This window comes from Octodon degus, unplaced genomic scaffold (assembly GCF_000260255.1).
Source record: "Octodon degus isolate 3935 unplaced genomic scaffold, OctDeg1.0 scaffold00141, whole genome shotgun sequence".
Taxonomy (NCBI): Eukaryota; Metazoa; Chordata; class Mammalia; order Rodentia; family Octodontidae; genus Octodon; species Octodon degus.
In genome coordinates this window covers 3981399-4004719 of record NW_004524717.1, presented here as the reverse complement: position 1 = coordinate 4004719, position 23321 = coordinate 3981399, and the positions used below count along the sequence as shown (strand labels likewise).

At 44.6% G+C, this 23321-nt stretch overlaps 1 protein-coding gene across 17 annotated transcripts in view; it reads right to left on the bottom strand.

Annotated features, from left to right (window-relative positions):
• Svil (supervillin) overlaps positions 1-23321 on the bottom strand; it is a 171241-nt gene that overhangs the window by 41748 nt on the left and 106172 nt on the right. For 9 of the 17 annotated variants that reach the window (XM_023701808.1, XM_023701802.1, XM_023701807.1 and 6 more), the window contains 8 exons: positions 22939-23078; positions 21033-21128; positions 19148-19391; positions 18150-18732; positions 16987-17215; positions 8292-8421; positions 3888-3935; positions 2787-2864 (listed from right to left, as the gene is read on the bottom strand). In XM_023701808.1, coding sequence (XP_023557576.1) covers positions 2787-2864; positions 3888-3935; positions 8292-8421; positions 16987-17215; positions 18150-18732; positions 19148-19391; positions 21033-21128; positions 22939-23078 — 1548 coding nt within the window. The remainder of the gene's footprint in view (positions 1-2786; positions 2865-3887; positions 3936-8291; positions 8422-16986; positions 17216-18149; positions 18733-19147; positions 19392-21032; positions 21129-22938; positions 23079-23321) is intronic. The other 8 variants (XM_023701806.1, XM_023701800.1, XM_023701811.1 and 5 more) reach the window with 5 other exon arrangements.

The window sequence follows — 23321 nt, the reverse complement described above, 5'->3', positions numbered from 1 at the left end:
TTGGATACTATCTTGCCCCTAAATCTGCAGAATGATCTTATATCAACTCAAAATGGATCACAGACCTAAACGTAAAATGCAAAACTAAAGCTATAATCCTCCTAGAAAGTATTATAAGTGTGACTCTTGGTGGACTTGGATTTAGGGATCACTTTCTAGATAAAATACCAAAGGCACAGTTCATGAAAGAAAATTGATAAGATGGGCTTCCATGAAATTAATAATTTTTCCTCAGTGGAAGACACTGTCAGAGTAAGACAAACCACAGGATGGGAGCAAATATTTTTTAAACCCTAGCTGATAAATGACTATTATCCAAAAATATACAAAAGAGTACTAAAATTCAGCAATAAGAAAATAAACAAGCAGATCAATGAACGAAGAATCTGGACAGATATTTGACCCATGAATATAGCAGACACAGGCGAAGCATAAGCCAATATGCTCACCATCATGTCATCAGGGATTTATAAACTGGAATAATGAGACACAGATATGCACTTATTAGAATGATGAAAATCCTGAGCACTGACAGCACCAAGTTCCAGCAAAGACATGGAACAGGAGCATTCACTGCTGGTGCCACTGCAAAATGGTACAGCCACTCAGGAAGAGAGTTCAGAGCTTTCTTAAAACAGTAAGCACACCCTTGCCCTGGGACTCAGCAATCATGCTCCTTCGTGTCAGATGAGTTAAAAGCTTACACGCGAACAAAATCCTGAAGATGGGTGTTTCCATCAGCTTTCTCCATATTCACCAAAACATGGAAGCAACCAAAATGTTCGTTAGTGGGTGAACAGCTAAATAAATGGTGGTAAAGCCAAACAACTGAGTAATAACAGCCGGAAATAAAACCATGATCTATCTGTCAAGCCCAGAAGAGACAGAAGGATCTGAAATGCTTATTATGAAGTACAAGAGGGAAGACTGCAAAGTTACCTACTGTCATCTGAATGCTATGACATTCTAGAAAAGGCAAACCCATGGAGACAGTAAAAAGACAGTAGCTGACAAAAATTACAGGCCTGAGAGTGATGAACAGGCATAGCACAGGGGTTTCAAGACACTGGAACTATTCTGTATGATACCACAACGGCAGACACATGCCACTGTATATGTATCAAAACCAAGAGAACGTGCACCCATAAGGCCTAGTGTACACTATGGACTCTAGGTGATGTGTTAGCATAGGTTTATCAATTGTAACAAGTATGTCACTGTTGTGTGAGGCATGCTAGTGGGGAAGGCTGTGTGTAGGAGGGCCGGGGTCAGAAACCCTGTTCAATTTAGCTGTGATTTTGAACCCCAAGCAACACTAAAGCTAGTGCTCTGTCTGTCTGTCCGTCCATCTGTCTGTCTGTATATGTGATATATAGAACTTTCAAGTACTCTATAAATACATGCATATACTTAATGACTCCAATAACAGAGCTTTCCTGTTCAAGTGAAATACTGATTCACTTATTAGTGATGAAAGCACAGTTTGCTCCAGATTTCAGCCCCTTTCATGGATGAGCATTGACTGGACAGCTGCGGCCTGGCTCTCACAGGAGCACAAGGGCAAAACAGCTGCCTCAGGAAGAAGTGAGGAGTTGCTGTCTGTGACAGGGCAAGACGAAGACAGAAGGGCCCACTGACACCTCTCTTGTCCACCTTACATGTGCCACCCTGAGCCCCTTGCTCCACCATTGCTGGGTCTGAACAACCAGTGCTACTAGGATGCTGCTACTGAGTTCCAACCTGAGAGATGGAAAACCTCAGTCTTGAGGTAGACACTGAAGTTTTAGGGAGGGGGGCTGGGGCTAGTCCCATGGGCAGATGTTCATTATGGTTTGAATCTGAAATGTCTCCCAAAGGCCCATGTGTGCCCAATTTCGTCACCAACTTGTGGTAGTGGAAGGCCCAGGGACCTTTAGAAGGTGGGACCTAGTGAGAGAAAGTTAGGTCATAGGGGGTGTGGCCTTGAAGAGGACATGGGGACCCTGCCCCTGCCTGTCTCTCTTTGCTTCCTACCCAACATGAGGTGAGCAGGTTTGCTTTGCCACGCATTCCCACCATGATGTTCTGCCTCACCACGGCCCAAAGTGACCACAGACTGTACCCTCTGAACAGTGAGCCAAATCAATGAACTGCCAACCTCCTGATGAACAGATGTGCTCAGGGATTTCTGCACAGGGATGGGAAGGGGCGAGGGTCTGTGGCTGCACCTTAAATAGGACCACTGAGACCTGACCATACCAGATGGCTGCTTTCTCGCCCTGTATCCTTCGCTGTCCCTTCCACATTCAAACTCTTCTACCATATCTGTACACTCTGTGAAGCTAAGCAAGATAGCATCCTTACTGAGCTGGGACAGTGGACACTCTGGTGTACTTGGTGGGCTTCTGACAGGATTTAAAGTTTGGCCACCAAAACAGGAAACTTTCCCTTAAACCAGTTGCATGGCTGTGAATTCATAACACTGGATCTCCCTAAAAATCCAAACCAGGGTTGTAATGAATGTTGACTGGCCCCAAACATATGAGCTGATTAAATATATACTATTCCAGACTTACAAACACAGAAACATAGTTATACATATATAATACGGTACCACAGACTCAATCATATTCTCTCTCTCTCCCCCATCTGTCTATCTCTATCTCCCCAACCTTACACACACACACACGTGCACACGTGCACACACATGCACAGGAGGGAGCTACTTTCCCAAATGAAACCCCAAACACTCCTTCCCTACTGCTCAAAATTGCAATGAGGCTTGACATGTGTAGGCTTTTCCTCACCTGGTTAATAGATACAAAAGACAGGTATTTATGGGCAGCAGGTATAGCAGGAGAATAAGTAGAAGCATATACAGGTTCCTATAGAGCAAAGCAAGAGGATTAGAGGTAAAAAGAGAAGATTTATCCAAGCAGGGCAGGGAGGTGGGGCTGGTTGGGAGAGACAAAAACAATGACTTTTCTAACAGAAAGTTAATGTACTTCATTGCAATTTCAGGTTTCTTTTCAGGAAGGCCCCGAGGTGATGCTACTACCAGCAGAATCAATGCACACAAGCATAGTTTGTGCACCTGGGTCAGTTTTGTGCAGTAACTGAATGAGTTCAGATGAGTACTGCAACTTATATAAGACGGTTACAGAGACAGGAACCAAGACTACCACTGACAGTTTTCACGTGAACATAAAGCCTCACCTTCTTTAAAGTATTTTCATTACAAGGTTAAAATATAATTAAGGTCAGAGGATTAGCTCTGCAGGCAGGACAGAGGCTTTGTCCTGCCTAGGCTATGAAAACCAGACAGGAAGGCACCGGGGGAGCCTCTGTGATCCGAGTTAGACCCAGCGCAGTAAAGGCGTGCTGACTGATGGGCTGGTACTTTCAGGGATAATCATTTTTTTCTTGTGGGGGACAAGCTCTTGTCCCTTTATATGACCTCCAAAGTTTTATTTTTCTTCCAGAACAAGCCTTTCAGAGAAACAAGAAACAAGCCAAAATCTCTGAGTCAGTCTGACTCATTCTTGGTAGGTGACTCAAATTTGGCTCATTATAGTCAATTCTCTGCCTGGGAGGGGCATTCTGTCTCCCACATTTTCAAGCATGAGACATGTGACCTTGACTGAGCATGCTCAGTAATGTGCCTGCATCTATGCAGGATGAGGCGTCCTTCCCATATGAACACAGACGGGGTTCCACGGCCACAGCCCCTTCTTTGCTTGTTGTGGGAGACACTGCTTTGTGAATTCTCTCTAGGGAGAGAATTCCTGCAAGTAGTAAACTTTCCTTCACCCTTTTCTCTCCTGGGCTTGCTTGTGGGCTCTGCACTCATCCGGGGGAGCGCCCTGCACTCAGTTACAGGAGGACTTCTGTGCTCCAGTCAGGCTTACCCAAAGCAGATTAGACATGGCATTATCATCTGTAAATCCTCCTTCTTCCTACAGGTTAAAACAAATGGAGACATTGCAGAGGGTTGCAGGAGAAGAGTCTGGTTAGGGTAGCCCGTCATTTCCAAGTGCTCATGCCTGGTTCATCCAGCAGCATGCAGGTGTTCCCAACCCAGTGTTCACAGCAAGAACCCCAAGGAAACTCATTCCCAGAGGCAAGATGGTGACCTTGCCTTTGGAGGTCATCACACCAGCCTTGCACTCCTGCCTGCCCACCCTTGCCCTCTGAGCTTCATTCCCCTCAATTAAGACTTGGAATTCCAGTGACAGAAGGGAACATGAATGGCAGATTTGCCTTCCTTGAATTTCAAGGAACTTGTTGGGAGATGTTTTAGATTTTAACTGCATTCACTGACTGGATCAGGACTGAAGCATGGTGGGATATCCAGTTTTCATCTGGGATTCAGGAACAAGCTGGGTAGAGTAGCCCATTCCTGTAGTGCCAACACTTTGGGAGGCTGAGGCAGGAAGATTGTAAGTTTGAGCCCAGCCCGCAGAACTTTGCAGCTTAGTGAGATCTTGTCTCAAAATAAACAACTCAAAGCGCTGAAGATGTAGCTCTTTGAAAGGCACTGAGCTCAGGCACCAGTACTGATGATAAAACCAAAACAAGTGCAAGAGTTTTAATGTTTCCTGGTAATGTCAGCCACACCGCTTCACTGAATAATTACCTCTTTTCTTTTTTTCTTTTTAGCTACTCAGGATTGAATCCAAGACCTCATATATGTCAGTAAGCATTCTACCACTGAGCTACATCCCCAGACCTTTTTTTTTTAATCTGGGCATTAGTGACTTGCCCAGGCTGGCCTAAAACTTGGCTCCTCCTGCCTCAGTCTGAGTAAATAGGACATAGGCTTGTACTACCCTTCCTTCCTTGCTTAGATCAGACCCCTCACCTCCAACCTGCAGTTCGGACCCAGGGCCTCATTAATGCTGGGCAAGTGCTCGACCATCAGTCTACACGCTCAGGCCCTGGATATTTAGGGGAGAGTCACCACGGATGCCACAATGTCAAACAGGCTGAACTGTTGGAATTTAAGATAACTTTTTGGTGAAAACAAAACCTGCAATTTGGTTGTAACAAAGAGGCTCTGGGAAACCTTCTCTAAGATTCTGTCATTTCATTTTTTCCTCTCTCCAGTAGAATGAGTTAACTGGAGGAAACAACACACAAATCATGCTCAGGAGCAGGCGTCCCATGCAGTGTGGACCAGGCCAAATCTACAAGCTACATGGCGCTGGTGCCTTTGGCACTAGCTGCCTGTACTGCAGAAGCAAAACCATTTAAGTCAGATGAGCACTGGCCTGGCCTGGAGCAAACCAAGCACGGGAGAAAGATAAGAAGGGCGACAGTAGGGGGAGGGAAAGAAAGAAGCTAAGTGACTTTTCATAGCAAGTGACAGCCAGCTGGGTAAATAATTAGTGCTCCTCAGTTCAGATCATCAATGCTGATGATTGAGAGGCACGAAACTGGAAGGCAAGGAACTGCTTCTAAGTTCCACATTTCCTAAGACCTAACTGAAATTTTACACCTCAAAGGAAATCTCTTGGCTCTCTACAAGCTATTTATGGTCCAAAACAGTCCTGCCATAAAGGACTGCAAAGGAGCCGCACCTCAGTGTCTTTTCTGATGGGACAACTCTTTGACAGAAATAGGATGGTCACAGATTTTCAAGGCTTCCTATTCTTTTTCTAAGTGTGGCAACTGGAACGTTTAAGTTGTCTGTGTGGCTTCCATTACACTCTTATGGGCCAGGTTGCCATTATACTTTTATTACCAACACATGTGTTGCATGAGTTTCACAGGGGCCATGAAGCTGACCTTCTAGCTCCTCACTACGTCTTTCTCCTCTTGTACTCCCAGAGCTGTGACTTAAATCGCACACAGGAGGAGGATGAGCTACAGACTTTTTGGAAACCACAGATATATGCTGTTTGGTAAATTGAAAGATTAGGAAGGAAGTGATGACCCTGACCAGGAGTCCAGCTCCTTTCTAGTCAGGATAGTAAGAATGGAAAGCTCCAGACCCTGCCCTAAAGGCAGCTCTGCCCGGGGCAAGTTCAGAAGGACCCATGCACAACCCCCTTTGGCATACACTGGTCCAGGGCCATTCCTCCTCCAGGACAGTCATCAGACAGGCCATTCTTCACATAGGACACCTGGCCTGAGCACAGCACAGGGGGCTCTGAAATATGTGGCCAGACCCCATGAAGCAGTGAACCCGGGTGCTGTCACAGGCTGGCTGAAAACCACGAGATGTCAACTGAACTTCAGATTCCCCAAGGTCAGCAGTGAAGATCCCAAAATAGATTGGCTTATTTGAACTTCAAAGAGCTTATTGTTTGAAGCCACAGTGGACCAGGCAGCCAAGGAGTGCAGGAATGAGTTCACAGGGGCTGCGGTATCAGTGACACCCAGGAGTTCAGAGCAGTGCATACTTGTGCCCCAGTAGGGCTTAAGGACGACTGCAGGGGTGACCTGATAGCTCTGGCCTTCTCTAAATCTTAGCAGTGTGTATGGGTAGTTCTGACTCATCCTCTGCCCACGGCCTCTGGCATTCAGAGGAATCCTGGGTCTCTCAAGTAGGCAGCGTCATCCCCAGGGATTCTGTCTCATTTTGTGCTTTTTAGCTTCATTTCAATTTTCACTTGGCTATAGGGAGCCTTCAGCTCCTGAAGGCCTGGGGCCCTGCAAGATACTGGCCACTGCTCAGCGCCATCATGTGCGCGTGAACTCCTTTGGTAGTGAACTCTGTGGCAAAGTTGGTTTTGAGTTAACAATTTCAAGATTCTTTTTAATTTACAGTGACAGATGTTGAACCCTAGGCCTTAGGCATGTGAGCTAAGGCCTCTCCCACTGAGCTCTACCTCTAGCTCCGGGATTCATTTAAATAAAGGTTGTGGATGGGCTGGTGAGATGGCTCAGTGGTCTAAAGCACCTATTTAGAACAAGCTAAGCTCAAGCAAAGCACAGAGACCTTGGTTCAATCCCCCAGCACCACATGCTGGCCCGCCCGCCCCCTGGTGGGCTGAGCTGGCCACACACTAAATAAATAAGTAAATAAATAAATATTAAAAAAAATAAAAAAATAAAGGTTGTGGGATAGGAGGATACATTACTGTATTGGATGGATCTAGCTTTCTTTTACCCTGAAATCTACATTTCACAGGTCTACATTTTAGTGTTTTCGGGATAGCTGAGAACTTATGTCTTTAGTTATTATCTTCAGTACCACAAAAGAGAATTCAAATTGCTATTGCAGTGTCCTCTGTGTGGACACAGAAGTACCATAAAAGTAAGGTCAGGCTCCTGACTCACAGTAAATATGTTTCATTTTTATGTAAGTTCTGTAATATATAGAAGGCACTTTCTAATTTTCCTCTTTCATAGATGCTTATTTTACTTCATTTTTGAGATGGGGCCTTGCTCCGCTGCCCAGGCTGGTTCTGAACTCCTAGGCTCTGATGAGCTTCCAACTTTAGTCTCCAGCACAGCTAGAACTGCATGTCTACAGCATCACTGCCGGCTGAGATACTTTATTTTAAAACTATAAGAGGTCCATGCGACCAACTCGTTAGGGCTTTTTCTTTTCTGTTTAAAGACTTTAAATCCTAGACACTGGCTAGCAGGCCTGGCTCACACGCTGTCACTTTGCCTCCAGCCAGCAAGCGCATTGGGAGTCAGAGGGCCAGCCAGGGTGGATGTCACCATCAACTGTGAAAGTGTGCACAGCTGGTCAAAGGCCGGTCATTGTTACCTTTGTAATTGAACGACTCTTCAATGCTCTTGCATACAAAATGCTTGCGAGTATTGATCACTAGGACTGAGTTGATTTTATTTAAACTCATCACAGGTGTTGCTGTGCGCTGTCTAGAAGGGAATGCCTGCTCATTATGAAGCAGGCTGCCAGTTGGGAAGAAGCGCTCACACACCGCAAAGATGTCCTTATCTTTTATACTCCAGTCTTAAATCTCTGCATAGGAAATGCAAGTCCATATGTCAAATGCACTGTATAGCTGTTAGCAGGGAAGTAAAGTCTTTCATTTGATCCACATTTAAAAGCTAGACTTCACTTATGCAAGTTTTCAACTGTGTGTACAATTTAAAACTTAGGCCCTTGCTCGCCAAGGCCTTAACTACGATGCTGTTATCAATTCCATAATACCCTAATACTTGCCCTCTTGATGGAGTTAAGCAAATTTGAGACAGACGAGGTGCTCAGCCCAAGGAGGATGGAGCACTAATGCTCCACAAGTGGGATTAGTAAACCACACATGCTTGTCTCCAGGCGTACCTCCAAGCGTGATGTTAATTAGAATGCTTTTTCTTAATATGGAAAACATTACCTTCTTTTTCAGCGACTGCTCCACCTCTTGGATATGCAGGCTGCTAGTGGTGGATGCTTTGCTATACTCCTGCTTTCGGTTAAGCCTGTTCTTCCAGTCCTCCTCGCCACTCTTCTTCAACAGTGCTAGTCTAGGAGGAAAACACACCAGCCATAAAGTCAGCACTGAATGCTTCAGACTGAGCAAAGGTGCTCTCTAAGGTGATCCTGAAGATCTCTACAGCTGAGTGAAAATTCTGGTTCAAAGCTGACTGCCAGGAAAAACATGTTTTACCACTCTAGTAAAGAAATGGGGGGGGGGAGCCTGCCCCTTAGCTCAGTTCTTTAAGTGGCTGCTTCAACAAAGCAGTCAGGCTCAGATTGCTGTGGTTCGATCCCCACAGCTCAAGCTAGCCAAACCTGCCCTGAAGGCATTTGGAGAAAGAAAAAAAAAAAAAGAAATGGTTCTGGTTTTTCCTTGCTTTTGGGCTGAGAGAACAAGAGGTCAAAATAACCATCCCAGGTGAAAAATGTCTTTTAGTGACCCCTTCTGGTCACTTGTTGGAATGACATTAGATTATGAAAATTGTGTAGTTCTTTACAGAATATATCACACAGTGGGTTTAAAAACACAAATATTAAAATCAATGAAAAACATGGAAGCACATTTCAATTAAAGAAAATTATAGCCTTTATAATGTCTCTTCCTATGTTAAGCCTTGTTCTTTTCTTCCAAATGAACTTGGTCTTTCCAATGTACCTTAATACCAAAAGATCTATAAAACCCATTTTTAAAAACTATCACTTCAGTTTTCCCCAAGGGCAAGAGATACACAAAAAAAGAATCTAATTAGCTAAGGTTTTTATCTAACCTACTTTCATTGACTGGCTATAAAGCTGCTTAGACACTGTAATTTTTTTTTTTTTTTTTTCAGTACTAGGGATGGAACTCAGGACCCTTGAGCTTGCCAGGTAAAGCACTTATTCCACTGAGCTGGCTCCCTAGCCCTGAGACTGTAATCTTGAAAAGCCATTTTCAGGAACATCATGTTATTTTAGTTAACTGTATTAAAATGCGTATGTCTTGGGAATTTAAGCTGGACAAACATGGAAGAGATAAAAGGCAAAAAAAGTGGTGGTCATAGGAAATTACTGGAGCTGATGTTCAAACAATCTGAGGCATGAGCAGGCTGGACCTCTGCCCTTCTCAGCCAGGCTGGCGGGCTAGATCTCAGCATCGGTCCCCGGTCCGTACACTGGTACGCAGCAGCGCAGCAGCTCCAGCCACAAGCCTGGCTATCATCTCCACTTGGGCATCTCGGTTCTGCTTGCTGTATCTGTCCTATCAGGAACTGGACCCCCAGATCTCTAACGGCCCTTCGCTAAGTTTCCTGATTGCACTAAAGACTTGTATTGGAAATAGGATGGTACATAGTGTGATAAATCTTGTTAACAAATAAGACAAATTGTGTATTACTTAAACACGAGTTCAAGGCTAGGGGTGCAGTTCAGTGATAGAGCACAGATTTAACATGCTTGAGGACTTAGGTTCAACCCCCAGCACATACACTGGTCAGAGTGAAAAATAAGACATAAAGAACACCCCCAAAAGGAGTTAGGAGCACTGCACTTTGGTTCTGACCTTCTTCTTCATTCTCTTCCTTTTATTTCCTTCTAGTCACTCTTTTCTGCTGTGTAGAGAAGGGAGACCCCACATGCCCATTCTACAAAGCTTGTGATGCTCTCTCATCTGTCTAAGGCAGAGCCCACATCAAGGCTCCATTGTTTTAAATGTCATAAATTCAATGTTTAGAGCACTCAACACGCTTCAAGGACTAGTTTCTGGAACATAACATCTAAAGTCCTTTAAGTGTTTTAGTCTCCACTGTGTACTGATAATGCCTAATTATTTATCTCTTTTCCAATTATTTTGAATGAGTTGGTGTTACTCTAAGAAAAAAAAATTTCACAAAATTAAACCAATAAAAGAAGTCATTAGTGCCCGCTTTCTGTGTCAGAGCTTTCAAAGTTCTCAAAGTATCCATAAATAAGACATTAGAACAGGAGCATGCCCCTAAGACTCAGGCGAAGAGTCCCTCACCCTTGTTTTGTGAAGGAAGCTTGCCCTCATCTGCTGTCTTCTTACAAACTTGTCTCAGAACTAGCTTGTGTCTCTTCCTTGACCTTTGACTCACAGTAGTTATTTATCCTGACCGTACACTTGGTTAGTCAGACTGGATCCCAAATGATTTAAGGGATAAAAAGCAAATTCATCCCATGAGTTCAGCTTATTAAACATGATGAGTTACAGTCAGAAAGACCTTCTTCAATGAAGTTCCCAAAGGCTGGAAGCAATGACAGTGGCCTCTGGGAAACTGGGTACTGTTCCTCTCCTCCTGACAGACAGGTTATGCCTACAGACAGCTTACTGGTGTCAGAGATGAGCAAGGCCCCATGTCGGTCAGTGGCACAGAGAGACGTGATTCCCCCCTGTCCCCCAGTGGACAGCTCATTTCACTTGCCTCCTCCATTAGCTGAGCAGACACATTTGTGCCCGGCTCTTGCAGTCAGTACTCTCTCAGAACATGCTCCACACTCGCTCCTTGGATGGCCTTTGAAGCATTCCTCCATTCTGAAGCCCTGAAATTTTACTTCTAGATGCACTGGCAGGGTCATTGTTAGGGACTTCCCAGGTCTACAGAGTAACCAAAATAATATGGAAGAAGCTGTGCTTCAGTTGAGCCCACAGGGTCCTTGGACCCAGCCCTCGCCTACGTAGTATGAATGATGCGTAACTTCAAAACAGCATATGCTACAACCCAAGTGTGCTGCTCCAATTTCTTTAGATTTTCTACTTGGCAATTCATAAGCAAAGGGGGACAGGAAGTCTTCCCCAAAATGTCCTGTCCTCTTGCAGTCTCACAGCCTCACACACACCACAGATGATCATCCACGGACAGGGCCATACATCTGGGCCGACGTGTAATCCAAACAACTGTCAGACTTAAACACTCTGCCAAGTCCAAGGGCAGTTTGCAAGGCTGTGATGTCGTGAACTAGGCATGTGCTTAGTCGGAAGCTGAGGACCCAGTGGTGTACTTCACTGGCCTATTAACCCCCAAACCTGGCCTGGGGCCAGCTGGACATGTGGTACCAGGTCACTCGGGAAATGTCCGTGCCTCTTGCCAGAGCCCACATTTTTCCACCAGGGAATTCTGGCCTGAGAGCCCTGGTTAGAGCAGATTTTTCAAGCTCAGAATAGTCAGGCCTGGGTCAAATATGGCATAGGCAAATACATGCCTCTAAAATAGAAATAAGGTATATTCTTTCTCTCCTTAGAAGTTTTCTCTCATGTTAGAGCAACGTAGGCAACCCCACAGACCTAGATAGAGCCCAACAGCACCAGTTCGTACTTGGACTTGGATCTTGGTCTTGGCTAGTGTGCAGGCTATAGGTGCTCATACACCTTTTCCATGCATTTGTATTTATTTATTTACCCTTGGTGCTGGGGAATTGAAAGCCAGGACCCCACCCACGCTAAGCCTGAGCAGCAGGGGGAGTGGGCCTGCGAAGAGGGGCTCAGGTCACAAACAGGGTTTATGCCCTTCGCCTAGGAGTGAGGTCCTGCTTGCTATCCAAAGGGGGAAGCCACTCTTCAGGTTTTGCCGCCCCAGGACACGGGCCAGCTTCCCTTCTGGCTGTGAAGCAGCCCAAGACCTGGTGTGGTGGCTAGATCTGACTTCCTAGCCTCTAGGGTTGCGAGTTAAAACAAACTTCTTTCCTTTACTAATTAGCCAGTCTCAAGTATTCTGTTACAGCAACAGAAAATGGATGAGGACAGGAACACATCAGACATGTGAGACGGGAGAGCAAAGGGACCCCTGTCCCATGGTCCTCTCCCATGTACCTGGGGACCCGGGGGCTCCACTCCAGCCTTCTGCTCTGCCCAGTTCCCTGAGTGTTCAAGTGGCAGCTCTTTCACCCTTTCTCTGTCATCTTTTCCCCAGCATGAAAGCAGATAGTTCTGTAAATGCAGAAATAAGCTTTCTAAAGGCCCAGTTTGTGTTTTAAGAGGCACTGACGGGTTTATCTCCAAATAACAGAAGAGTTATGTCATTCATGGTAATTTTTGAAGAAGTTCCCAGACAGGGATAATCTGAACCAAATCATTTAGACAGTTATAAAATAGTTGTTTTTAACTGCTCTTGTGGTAAAAGGAAATTGCACCCTAAATTTTGTGCTAGAGTTCAAATGATACTTTTTTATTTTTATTTTTTTCTTGGCGGAACTGGGGATTGAACTCAGACCCTTGCGCTTGCCAGGGAAGCGCTTATTCCACTGAGCCATCTCCCCGGCCCCTCAAATGATACTTTAGATGTCAGCAAATATAAAAGAAACTTTTAGATGTTTTTATAAGCATCCAACATACATTCTAAAAGGGGAGTATAGGGAGAATTTCCTAGCATTTCTTAGTTCTTATACTTTTACTATTATTATTACTTTTAAATTTTGGGCTGGCCAAATAGCTCAGCGGATTAAAGTGCCTGCAAGCAGGTGCAGGGGCAGGGGTTGGATCTCTAGGCCTGCCATGCCGGCCCCACCCTCAGGGTGCACTGAGAGGGCAATTGAGACAGGGCATGGTAGTGCGTGCCTGTAATCCCAGCTCGTGGGAGGCTGTAAACAGGCAGATCACTAAGAGTCTGATCTAGTAGTGAGACCTGAAAATCCTGTAGACTCTTCCCTAAAATACAAAAATAAATAATGAAATTTTATTTATTTATTTATTTATTTATTTATTTATTTATTTATTTGGTACAGGGTCTTGCTATGCAGCTAGGACTTGTAATGATCTTCCTGTCTCAGCGTCCCCAGTGCTGGGATTACAGCCATGTGCTACCACGCCTGGTTTTGGTGGCTGGCATGGCGCGCCTGGGGCTCCAGGGCCAGCACGACATGTGGTACTGAGGATCAAACTAAGATCTTTGCCAGGCAGGTGCTTAGACCTCTGAACTATCCCCCCAGCCAGTTCTTATGCTTTTTATCTACAAATGAGGAAACACTGCCACCTTGTTAGCACTAGATGAAACACTACCTCCTGAGTGCTTAGGGCCTTAGAAGAGGACAGGACCCTTAGTGGCACCGGATGTGGAAAACTTTCTATAGTCACAACCCCATCGGGGCAGGCACAGGCCACACGCGATTCAGTAACAGAGGGCTGCGTGCCTCAAGGCACAGCTATTTAGTAGACAGGAAAAAGGGAATCTGTGCTCTCTGGGCTCTCCTCAGAAGCTCCAGTTCTAAAGTGAAAATGTAACTGACACAAGCATGGCAACAATGTGGGAGACCTGGCTGTGGGGACAAGCACCTCTAGTTCCAGGTGCTTGTCCCTACAGGGAGGCTGCGGTAGCAGAACTGTTTGAGCCCAGGATTCAACACAGCAAGACGCATAAGTGAAGTGAGAAAATTAACAGAGAAGCAGGTGAAAATTTCTAAAACTGATGTATAGGCACAATTTCTGTCCCATTATTATGTTGTTGAGTATCGTTAGCTGCTAAACACCAGAACTAACATGGTGGGGCAGTCTCCTGAACATGGCAGAGACTGGGATGAGATCTATTCATTGTAGGACCTGGAGGCTCTGGAATGCAACCTTGCACGGGTAAAAAGAAGCAGGCACGGGGTTTAAATGTCCTCTGATTTTGTGTTATCTGCAAGAAAGAAAGGTAAAGCCCAACTAAATAAATGAACAATGTTATAAATGAGCCAAACTTCATCCTTTCAAACTGACAAGAAGAGATTAGAGCCTCACGTAGGTAGAAGGTGCTGTGAAAAGATTGTAAAGTTAAGCAGTTTTGCCATTTTCAATAAACTACCAAAAAAAGCATTATCGAGGAAAGGGGAAGAGATCAGTGGTGATACATTCTGTATTAACATAACTTATGAGAAACATAATGGTTAAATAAAGTGCTCTCCATCCCTTTTCAAATGGAGATTCTAACAATTAGGCTGAAGATGTGGTGCTTGCCTCATGCTCAGTGGAGGGAGGGAGGGAGGAAGGGAGAGACAGACAGAAAGGTGGGGTGGGGGGCAAAGAGAAAAAGAAAGAAAGAAAAAGAGGAAAAGAGAAAGAAGAGTAAGAAAGAAAAAAAGGAAGGAAGAAAGGAAGGTAAGCAAAATAAATTGAACCTCCATCTATTTCACTTAGATTCTGAGCAGAGCTGGTCAGGAGCCTCTCTCATGCAATGACTGCTCAGCCCCTGCTGATCCTTAGGTATTTGCTGTACACACTCTACTTTTTTTTTGGTGGCAGTCAGCCTGCTCTGGAGGCAGGGCTAGCGTGGCATGTGGGGCTGGGAATTGAACTGCGGTCCCTGTGCGTTTGCCTAAGCTTGCCTAAGCAGGCACTTTAGACTGCGGAGCTATCTCACTGACCCCACACTCAACTTTGAATACACTTGAGACCCTACAGTAATCCTTGAGCTTCTCAGATGTCCAACCAAACCAAGCAAAGCAATGAAACCTTTACAATATTTGAGTTCAAAAACTAAAAAATGTATAGGAGGGTTAAAACTACCTTTGGAAAGATCAAAATCAACTAAAGTTTATTAAGAGAGAGAAATACACCAAGAAGTACTGTACAGAGGACAGACACAGAACTTCTTTATATAAGGCCCTAAGTCTCAGGAGAGAGGGTGTATCCAAAGACATGGGTCCCTGTAAAAGCCCTTGAAAGATGACAGTGTAAGAGTATTTCCTACTGAGATTGTTATCCCAGGAACGTTTGCAGATAAATAAAACATTAGCACTGTATAAATGATGTTTACCTTTTATTGGTATTTAGATCCCTGGGATCAAAATATGAGCCTAATTTTCTGTAGAAGAGGGACTTACGTAGGCCAGAGTGCATTTGTGAGTGCAGACTCCTTTCTCTGTCACCTCCTCAGCCTGGTGGGTCTCATTTATTGTGCATTTTAAATAATTAATGGTAGATGCAAATAAGATTCAACTATCTTATTAATTTGTCTGTTGAAAAAAAGCTACACTCTGTTTAATATTTTATTACAGAGGAACAGCTTGACATGGTATAGAGCAGGCAATAATCAATATTTATTAATTGGCACAGGAATAGATCAAGAGTCTGGCCTAGGCCTACAGGACTTGTGGTGAGACTCCCTGGCTGGCTTAAGGACAGGTTAATCTTTAAGCCAACAGCTAGAGCTGAAAGTGGCAAGCAGTCTGCAAAGCTCTGGCACCTCAAAGCAAAGAAAAATGGCCGCTGAGGACTTGACTCGCGTGGATTCCTTCTAGCTCAATAGTCGCGGTGAGCAGACAATCAGGTTACTGGTTAACCCTGATCTGCTCCGCTGTGCTTTTCCAAAAATGCATTGTTCCTCAAGTCTTGCACCCTGACAGTGTCAGCAGCTCATCCTCTCACTTCCTGCAGCCCACTAGCATACCCCTAATCAAGCTGTGTACTTAATAAAGGTTAAGGACACTGAACCACAGGGTCTCAGGATGGATTCTGACCACCCTGCTGGCCCCTTGTAACTAAAACCTATGTATCTCTTGTCTATGTTTTATTCTGTCAGCCTACCACTGAATGGGAGATCAGTGGTCCTAGGCCATGGCTCTGACACATTACAACTAATGTTCCCAAAATGTGCCTTAAAAAATCAAAGAATTTTCACTGTGGCTGGGCACAGAGTCTCAGGTAGCTTGAAAGAGATCTAGAAAAGTGAGAGGGGCCTAAGCTTGACAGAGCAAGAGAACTCCACCTTGGTGGAGATGCCAGGGAGGATCTGGGCTGGCACCACCATGGGAACAGGCACTGGAAGTGGCTCTGCTGATGACCTTGGGCAGGTGCTTTGACATCTCTTCATTCAATTTCTACCACTGTTGTATCACCTGCAGCTTAAATCAACTGTAGTTAAAGGCTAATGAGAAAACTATATCCTCCAAATAACTGAGTTCCTCCTCTCTATATCCCTCCTCTGAAATGTGTTCTTTCAAAGCTACATTACATTTTGAATGAAAGGAGGCCAAAGTGTTGACACTTAACTATATCAACACTGTAACCATTCAAAGCTACTGTCTGATAGAAAACTTCTGGGCATAGCTCAGCGGCATAGCACTTGTCCAGCATCACAAGGCCCTGGGTTAGGTCCCTCGCGCTGCAAACCAAACAGAACTTTGAAATACTACTCAGGAAAGCCATTTATCTTATTTCCAATAAAATAAACAAAACATAGATTCTAACCCAAAGCTATAGATACTACACATGAATTTATCTTCACTCTCTGGATACTTATTTTACACAATCACAGAATGGCTTGTGTTGCTGCTTTGAATCATGTGTCTCTGAAAGAAAAGAGCTCACATTTGAGCTCTCATCGGGAGGTAAGCAAAGAATTTGATATCAAAAAAGGAAAGAAAAGAAAGGAAGAAATTGGGACTACAAATAAATGAACCAAACAAAAATCTGTTTCTGGTTGCTCCATTATCGAGCTGGCTGCCTTTAGCATTGGTAAACCAGGTGCTGGGATAAATGCAGTTGAGTCCCAGACACCTCTACTTTCCAGTCATTCTATCATAGCACGTCTCCATCCATCCTCTGACCTGTGCATCCACCTCTTGGTTCACTACTCAAAGGTTTTGCTATAGCCAGGTTGTAGGCTCCTACCCAGGAGAACTGTTCTCCCGCCACGAGCTTCCATTACCTCTCTTTAATTGACATCGTTTTGCTGGGTGAGTCCAGGGCGCCCTCTCCGGTTGGCACTTGGATCTCTCCAGTCGCAACCATGGTACTCGTGCTCTTGTAGTACTTCTCTTGTAACTGTTCAGAGGAATCCTGCTGCTTCCAGGAGCTGGGGGTTGCCGCCGGAGTGGTGGGTTTCCCAGGGGCGGCTGTCCCACTCTGCTCAGAAGCAGGCTCCCCAAACTCTGCTGCTGGAAAGAGAAGAAACAACCTCAGTATCTGTCTTCCTCTAGGAATACTCGAGCAAATCCACTCCAGACAGGACAGTTCTGGACCCCAATCCGTGGGCACATGGCACACCAGCCAGGCTGCATGGCTGCATGCAAACTTCCAACACAGCACACTGCTTTGTGACAATCAGAGTCTCTCCTGTGTGCAAGACATAGGATGCAGGCTTTCACTATACACTGTGGAACATTTCTACTTCTCCAAAATAATACTTTTGTTTCAAATGTGCTACACTCCCAAGCACAAACCTCTGCCGCAATTTACTGTATCACCACATTAAACAGAAAGGAGATTAAACTGCCATGAGGTCCAGCTGACCACTCTGCAAAACAGGAGTATAGAAAGCAAAAGTAGCCCAGGAGGCTGGCTAGAAAGCAGCAGAGGCTGACACAGGAGGATTACAAGTTAGAGGTGAGCTTGAGCGATGTAGTTAGAGCCTATGTCAAAGTAAGACATTAAAAAAGGGCTGGAGATACAGCTCAGTGCCTCCTAGGTTCAATCCCAGGACTCCCCCCAACCCCTCCCAAAAAAGCGGACTAGAAAGAAGAGACTGACCCAAGTCCTCACTCAGACCAGAGCACACCCAGTTCTGTGCCATCAGCCATGAGCTGTCAGAGTGCCATTAGAGCTGTCATAGAGTGCACGTCAGGGCCAGAGGAAGCACTTATCAGAGTGTGTAAAAGGGCTTTGGTCATTTTATTGCTCAAGATTTGACTCATCTGCTGCGCATACCAGAAGGGGAAGAGCGAACATGATTCACCCTGAACTCCTGACCCGTCTATAGCAGTAAAAAGCCTTTACAACTCAGTTAAAAGGCATCACCATCTCGGACAACAAATCAAACAGGGACTAAACACCCTGTTGTTTTCTGAAACTCCAGGCACAGTGGTAATTTACCTCTGAGTGAAAGCCTCCTTCTGGAGGCATTCTCTGCATCCACCTTGTCTTCAAAGGGTGGCCTGTCCTCCGCTCCGGGGCTTTCTTGCACACTGCTTTTCCTGGTGGAAAATTCCTTCAGTTCATCACCATGGGGGGCTGCAGGGGCAACAGTGAGCTCCAGGCTTCCCTTCCTTGGAACTGGGTATCTGGGTTCCTGGTGGCCGTCTCCTTCCCAGGCTTGGCCCAGGAGGGCAGAGGACGACAGCTCTGCTTCCTCCGAGGACCTGTGCGTTTTACCACCACCATCCCTGGCTGTCACAGCTCCCTGGCTTTCTGTCTCTGCACATTCTCTCGACATTCCTTTGCTCCCACTCCCCTCCACCACAGGCTGCCACGCCTGGGGCTTCAGAATGCTTCTAACTGGAGAGTCTGAATTTTCTGTTAGGGAAGGAAACGTCGCAGCAGCAGTGGCACCTGCACTGTCATCAGCGGGTGGCTTTGTCCGAAGCTCCCCTGCGTACATGGGGGTGGCTGTGGAGAATGATGTGGACACAGAGGTGCTCACAGAGGGTGAGAAAGGGATGAGCTTCCCGCTTTGCACCTGGGGGGGGGGACACAGAGAACAAATAAACACCGACCGAAAGCTAACGCAAGGGCTGGGCTGCGAGCTGGCGGACCGAAATACTGCGTTCTGCGCAGTTTACTTCACTAGAACACCATCCCGCACGTGGTTACGTAACACACCTCTAATGGGACCTTCTGGCCGCAAAGTAGGTTATACTTATTACTTTTTCTCTCCACAGTGGCCTCATTCCAGATGATTTTGAAAGCAAGTTATGAAGACCAGAGAAACATACTTAGCGTGGTTATCCTCCCTAGGGATGAAACGATTCCCCAGTCAGCCCTCGGTGACACAGTCTGCTGCGAGATCACCTTACCTAGGGCACTGACCTGAGAGCAACACCAGCTGCTGGCACTGAAGGGCCCACACGCGAGCTGGGAAGACCAGCACCCACCTGCTCCACCTCGCCGAGTGTGACTGGCTGGGTCTGATAGCGGGCATTTGTCCTCCTCTGTCTCATGTCGATTCGGTTTCGGGTAGAAATGGCTTTCGAGACAGGCTGGGACAATTTGTTAAACAAGGCCAACTTCTCCGCTAAGCTCAGAGAGGAGGAATCAGGTTCTCCTAGTTCAGCGGAATCTTTGCCCTCATTTGCCTGGTCCTTGGCTAAAGCTTTTTGGTGAGCAGATGCCTGCAACCTGAAAGGAAAGGATGAAAAGTCAGCGGCACACATAACAACAAAAGCGCGCCCCAAGTTTTTTCTTTTAACTTTCTTCCAAGTGTCACTTAATTTTGCAATGTGCTTATTTTTGCAGTGGGTCAGGCAGTAAATGAATAGCAGAGGCTGGTTTGGGATACTAGTGTTATAGTTTTAGAACAAGCAGATTCTTAGTCCTGAATGATTTCTAAAAAGTAAATTTCCTCTTTAATGAGCCAAAATTGGCTTGGGTTTATTTTACCTTAGAGAGATGCCATATTGTTAGTATCATAATAAATAGGGATAAAAGGAGTGGTAAGGCATTACTAGGGCATAAAGTTCTCTAAACATGTGTTTCAGAAGTAAATAATTAACAAATACATTCATCTGAGACTAGCCTGATCTGAAACATAGGTTTTGATTTGCAGTTGCCAAATGCAAGTTTATAACTTTAAACTTTCAGCATAACTTATTTTTCCCACCAGGTTCCTATCATCCTTTTAAAAGGTATTTAAGTTGAATTCCCAGTAACTTTTCAGGTTATGATAGCTTTCAAGTTATTATAAATCCTTCCAACTAGGAATGGGAGTATAGCTCAGTGGTAGAGCTCTTACTTAGCAGTGTGAGGCCCTGCTAGATGCCTGGTACAACAAACGACAACAATAATAACAACAAAAATGATAATGATAATAAATTCCTCTAATATCCAGTGGAAGAGGAGGTTTCCAATTTATGTGGTCCCTGTGAATCTCCAAAGGTTTTTCAGACAAGATTCCTTCTACCACTGGCAAATTTCATTCTCAAACCTAGTAAAAAGTATATTCGGCCTTCGTCCCAGTTAATCACAGACTCACGGCTGTCCCAGACCAGGGTCAGGTATCTAACGAGGACAGTGGGAAAGGCCACCCCAGTCTCAGTCTTTCCAGAGTCTAGTGCCTCAAACTGGGAGGACAACAACCTAGTTCCCTGACAGAGGAAGTTTCTGGGTGAGGCACTTCCAATTTAATTGAAGGTTCTTTGAGTCTTATTTTTAGCCTTTGTGTTTTGACTTGGAACAGTAAAACAAAGGGAATTTTTACATGGCTTGAGGACATAATTTTAAAATAACCACAATTTCAAACGCAATAGCAAAACATCTCTGCTCAGAAAGCATAAATTATTTTCTCAATCCTAAAATGTAATGACACTATCTCTTTATAAATTAGAAACAGGGAGGATTTTAAAAAATGTATGTATTGGTATCTAATACGTTTAAAAAAAAAAAAAACCCTGAGTCTTATCCGAATTTCAGTTACATGTTAATGTCCACTTTTCTAGTCATCTGCAAGGGCTAGTACTTAGATGAAAAAATGAAATGGTTTTTAGAAATGTTTATTATTATGAAAAATAGAAACAATTCAAATGGGTAAGTAAGTTAGTGAGACCCTAGTGCTGACACAGGACACAGACAGATGGATCCGATGTTTGCTCATGCAGACCTTCAGTACCTTGTGCTATGACAACACAGAATGCCACACGTCTCGGGAACAACTCACTGCACTGACTGGTCCGCACACACACGAAAGGCATTCAAGGCTCTCAGATGCACCTGCGGCCCAGCACCTGGGCCCGGGGACTACATGCAGCTGTCTCTGTCCGGTACCTGGTGGGCTGCACACAGCTCCTAGCTACAGTGGGACTAGGAAGTCTCGCCATTACAGGGTGGGCGGCCCCAGAACGTGAAGCACGGATAGGTTCACTTTAATAGCAATTGCCAAAGAAAGGCACATCCATAGGAGAGAGAAGAAAAGAAGCATTAGGGGAAGCATAGACTTAAATTCACCAATGTTAAATCAACTCTTTTACCAAAATTATGTGCTAATTACTTTGGGGCAAAACAAAAATCACCAACTTGAAAAGCAATGCAGCAGATGAGACAGAGGCTACCCCAAAGTAAACAGAAGAAGCATAGGGACAGAGCTTGCAAAAGATTTCCTCTTGTTTTTAAAATAAATATTCTCATTTTAAGAATTTTTAAAAAAGCTAATATAAGCCATTAGTAATTCCATGGATTATGCCCATGTTTTAGAATGTGGTTTTCAGTCTGTTGCTAAAAAGAATTTGTAAGGCCAGGAAGACGGCTCAGCAGAATAAGCACTTCCCTGGCAAGTGCAAGGGCCTGAGTTCAATCCCTGGTTCTGCAAAAAAACCAAATCAAAACAAAAACAAACAAAAAAAGAATTTGTGACCTCATATAATCAATAAGCACATCAAAGAACATTCATTGGACATCAAAAGGTAATAATTTTCCTGTGTTTCAGTGGACTAAGTACCTGCTTTGGCAAGCACAGGGACCAGGGTTTGATCGTTGGTCCTGTATGCTGCCCCAGTCCTGCCCCTGGGGCATGCTGAGCCAGTGACCAAGTCTAGGCATGGTGGTGCATGCTTGTAATCCCAGTGCTGGGGAGGCTGAAAACAGGAGGATCACCACAAGTCCGAGCTGGGTAGTGAGACCCTATACCACATACATAAAAAATGAAAAAAAAAATTTTTTTTCCTGTGTTTATTGTTTTGCTTGCATGGGTATCTGCTTCTTATTCCAGTCACTCAAAAAAAAATTTTTTTAAGCAAACTGATTTGCTAAGAGTTCCTAAAATCACAAGAATGAACTCATCTATAAAAACAAAAAGATTGAGGCTGGGGATGTAGCTCAGTGATACAGCGCTCGCTTAGCATAGGCAAAGCTTTGGGTTCCATCCCCAGAACTGGGAAATAACAACAATAATGAAGAGAAGTTGAGGAACACGTGCTACAAAAATGAAGCAAATGGACCTAACACAGGTTCACACAAGTGAATTTCAACACAGAGGCCTGCTGGCTTATTCACACTCTGCAAAAACACTTTAAAAAAAACACACATTTTTACGTGGTGAAAGCCATTATCTTAGAATGAATTACTGTAGTCTAGAAAAATAATTTTGAAGGTATTGGGACATTATTGCTCAAAACTGATGTGCTATAGTTTGGAAAAATACCAAACTGACAATTCATTTTCAAATTTTTTTGTGTGTGTATGTTCGATTATTTAAAAACAAAACAAACATTTATATTTTAGAGCTATGTACTGAAATATTTATGGGCAAAACAATGTCTAGGATTTGCTTGAAAATAATGCAGGAGGAAAGCTGGAATAGGTGTGGTGAGAAAGACCGACCGGCCAGGCACTGGTAACTGCTACAACTAGAGGTTCATGGTGTTTCATCTGTTTTCATCAACTTTTATGTTTTTCATCAGAAAAATAGGAACACCCAAAATGCATGGGCAAAAACAAATAAAATTCCTTAACATTTTTCCAGAGTTACTATAGGTAATTTCCTAAAACAAAGCTTAAGGGACTGCAATGAAGAAAATGCTGAAATCCCACCTTCTTTGAGGCTTTCAGCTAAACTATCCTCCTATCACTTCATTTTATGCCAACACTTGAAATCTTCTTTTTAAAACAAGAGGAGACATTCTGGCTGGCCAGGCCCAAGGCCCAGGCCGGACTGAGGAATCTCGTGCAGACTCACGTGGCTGCAATGACCACTTCCTCGGTGGTGATGGGCTGGGTGTGAGACCGGTCCTGCAGGCGGCGCAGCCTCTGCTCCACTGCTGCATTTCTTGAGCGTCTCTTTGGGACATTCTGTTCATCAAATGATTTCTCCATTTCCTAAGGTTAGAATCATGTTGGAGTGCTCATACAGTCAAGGAAAGGAAACTGGGACAGCGCAACGTCCTGCTTCTACTGGGACAGGGTGGAACCCTAAGTTGATTAGCTCAGGTGTTTTTTTTCTAGCGCAACGTAATAAAATAACAACAGGTGGGTCAGGTGAGACGGTCACAGACGGGCACCAAGTGGCCAGAGTCCTGGAAGCCCCATTTACAGGGACTAAGTCTTCTAGCTACGCCCTCT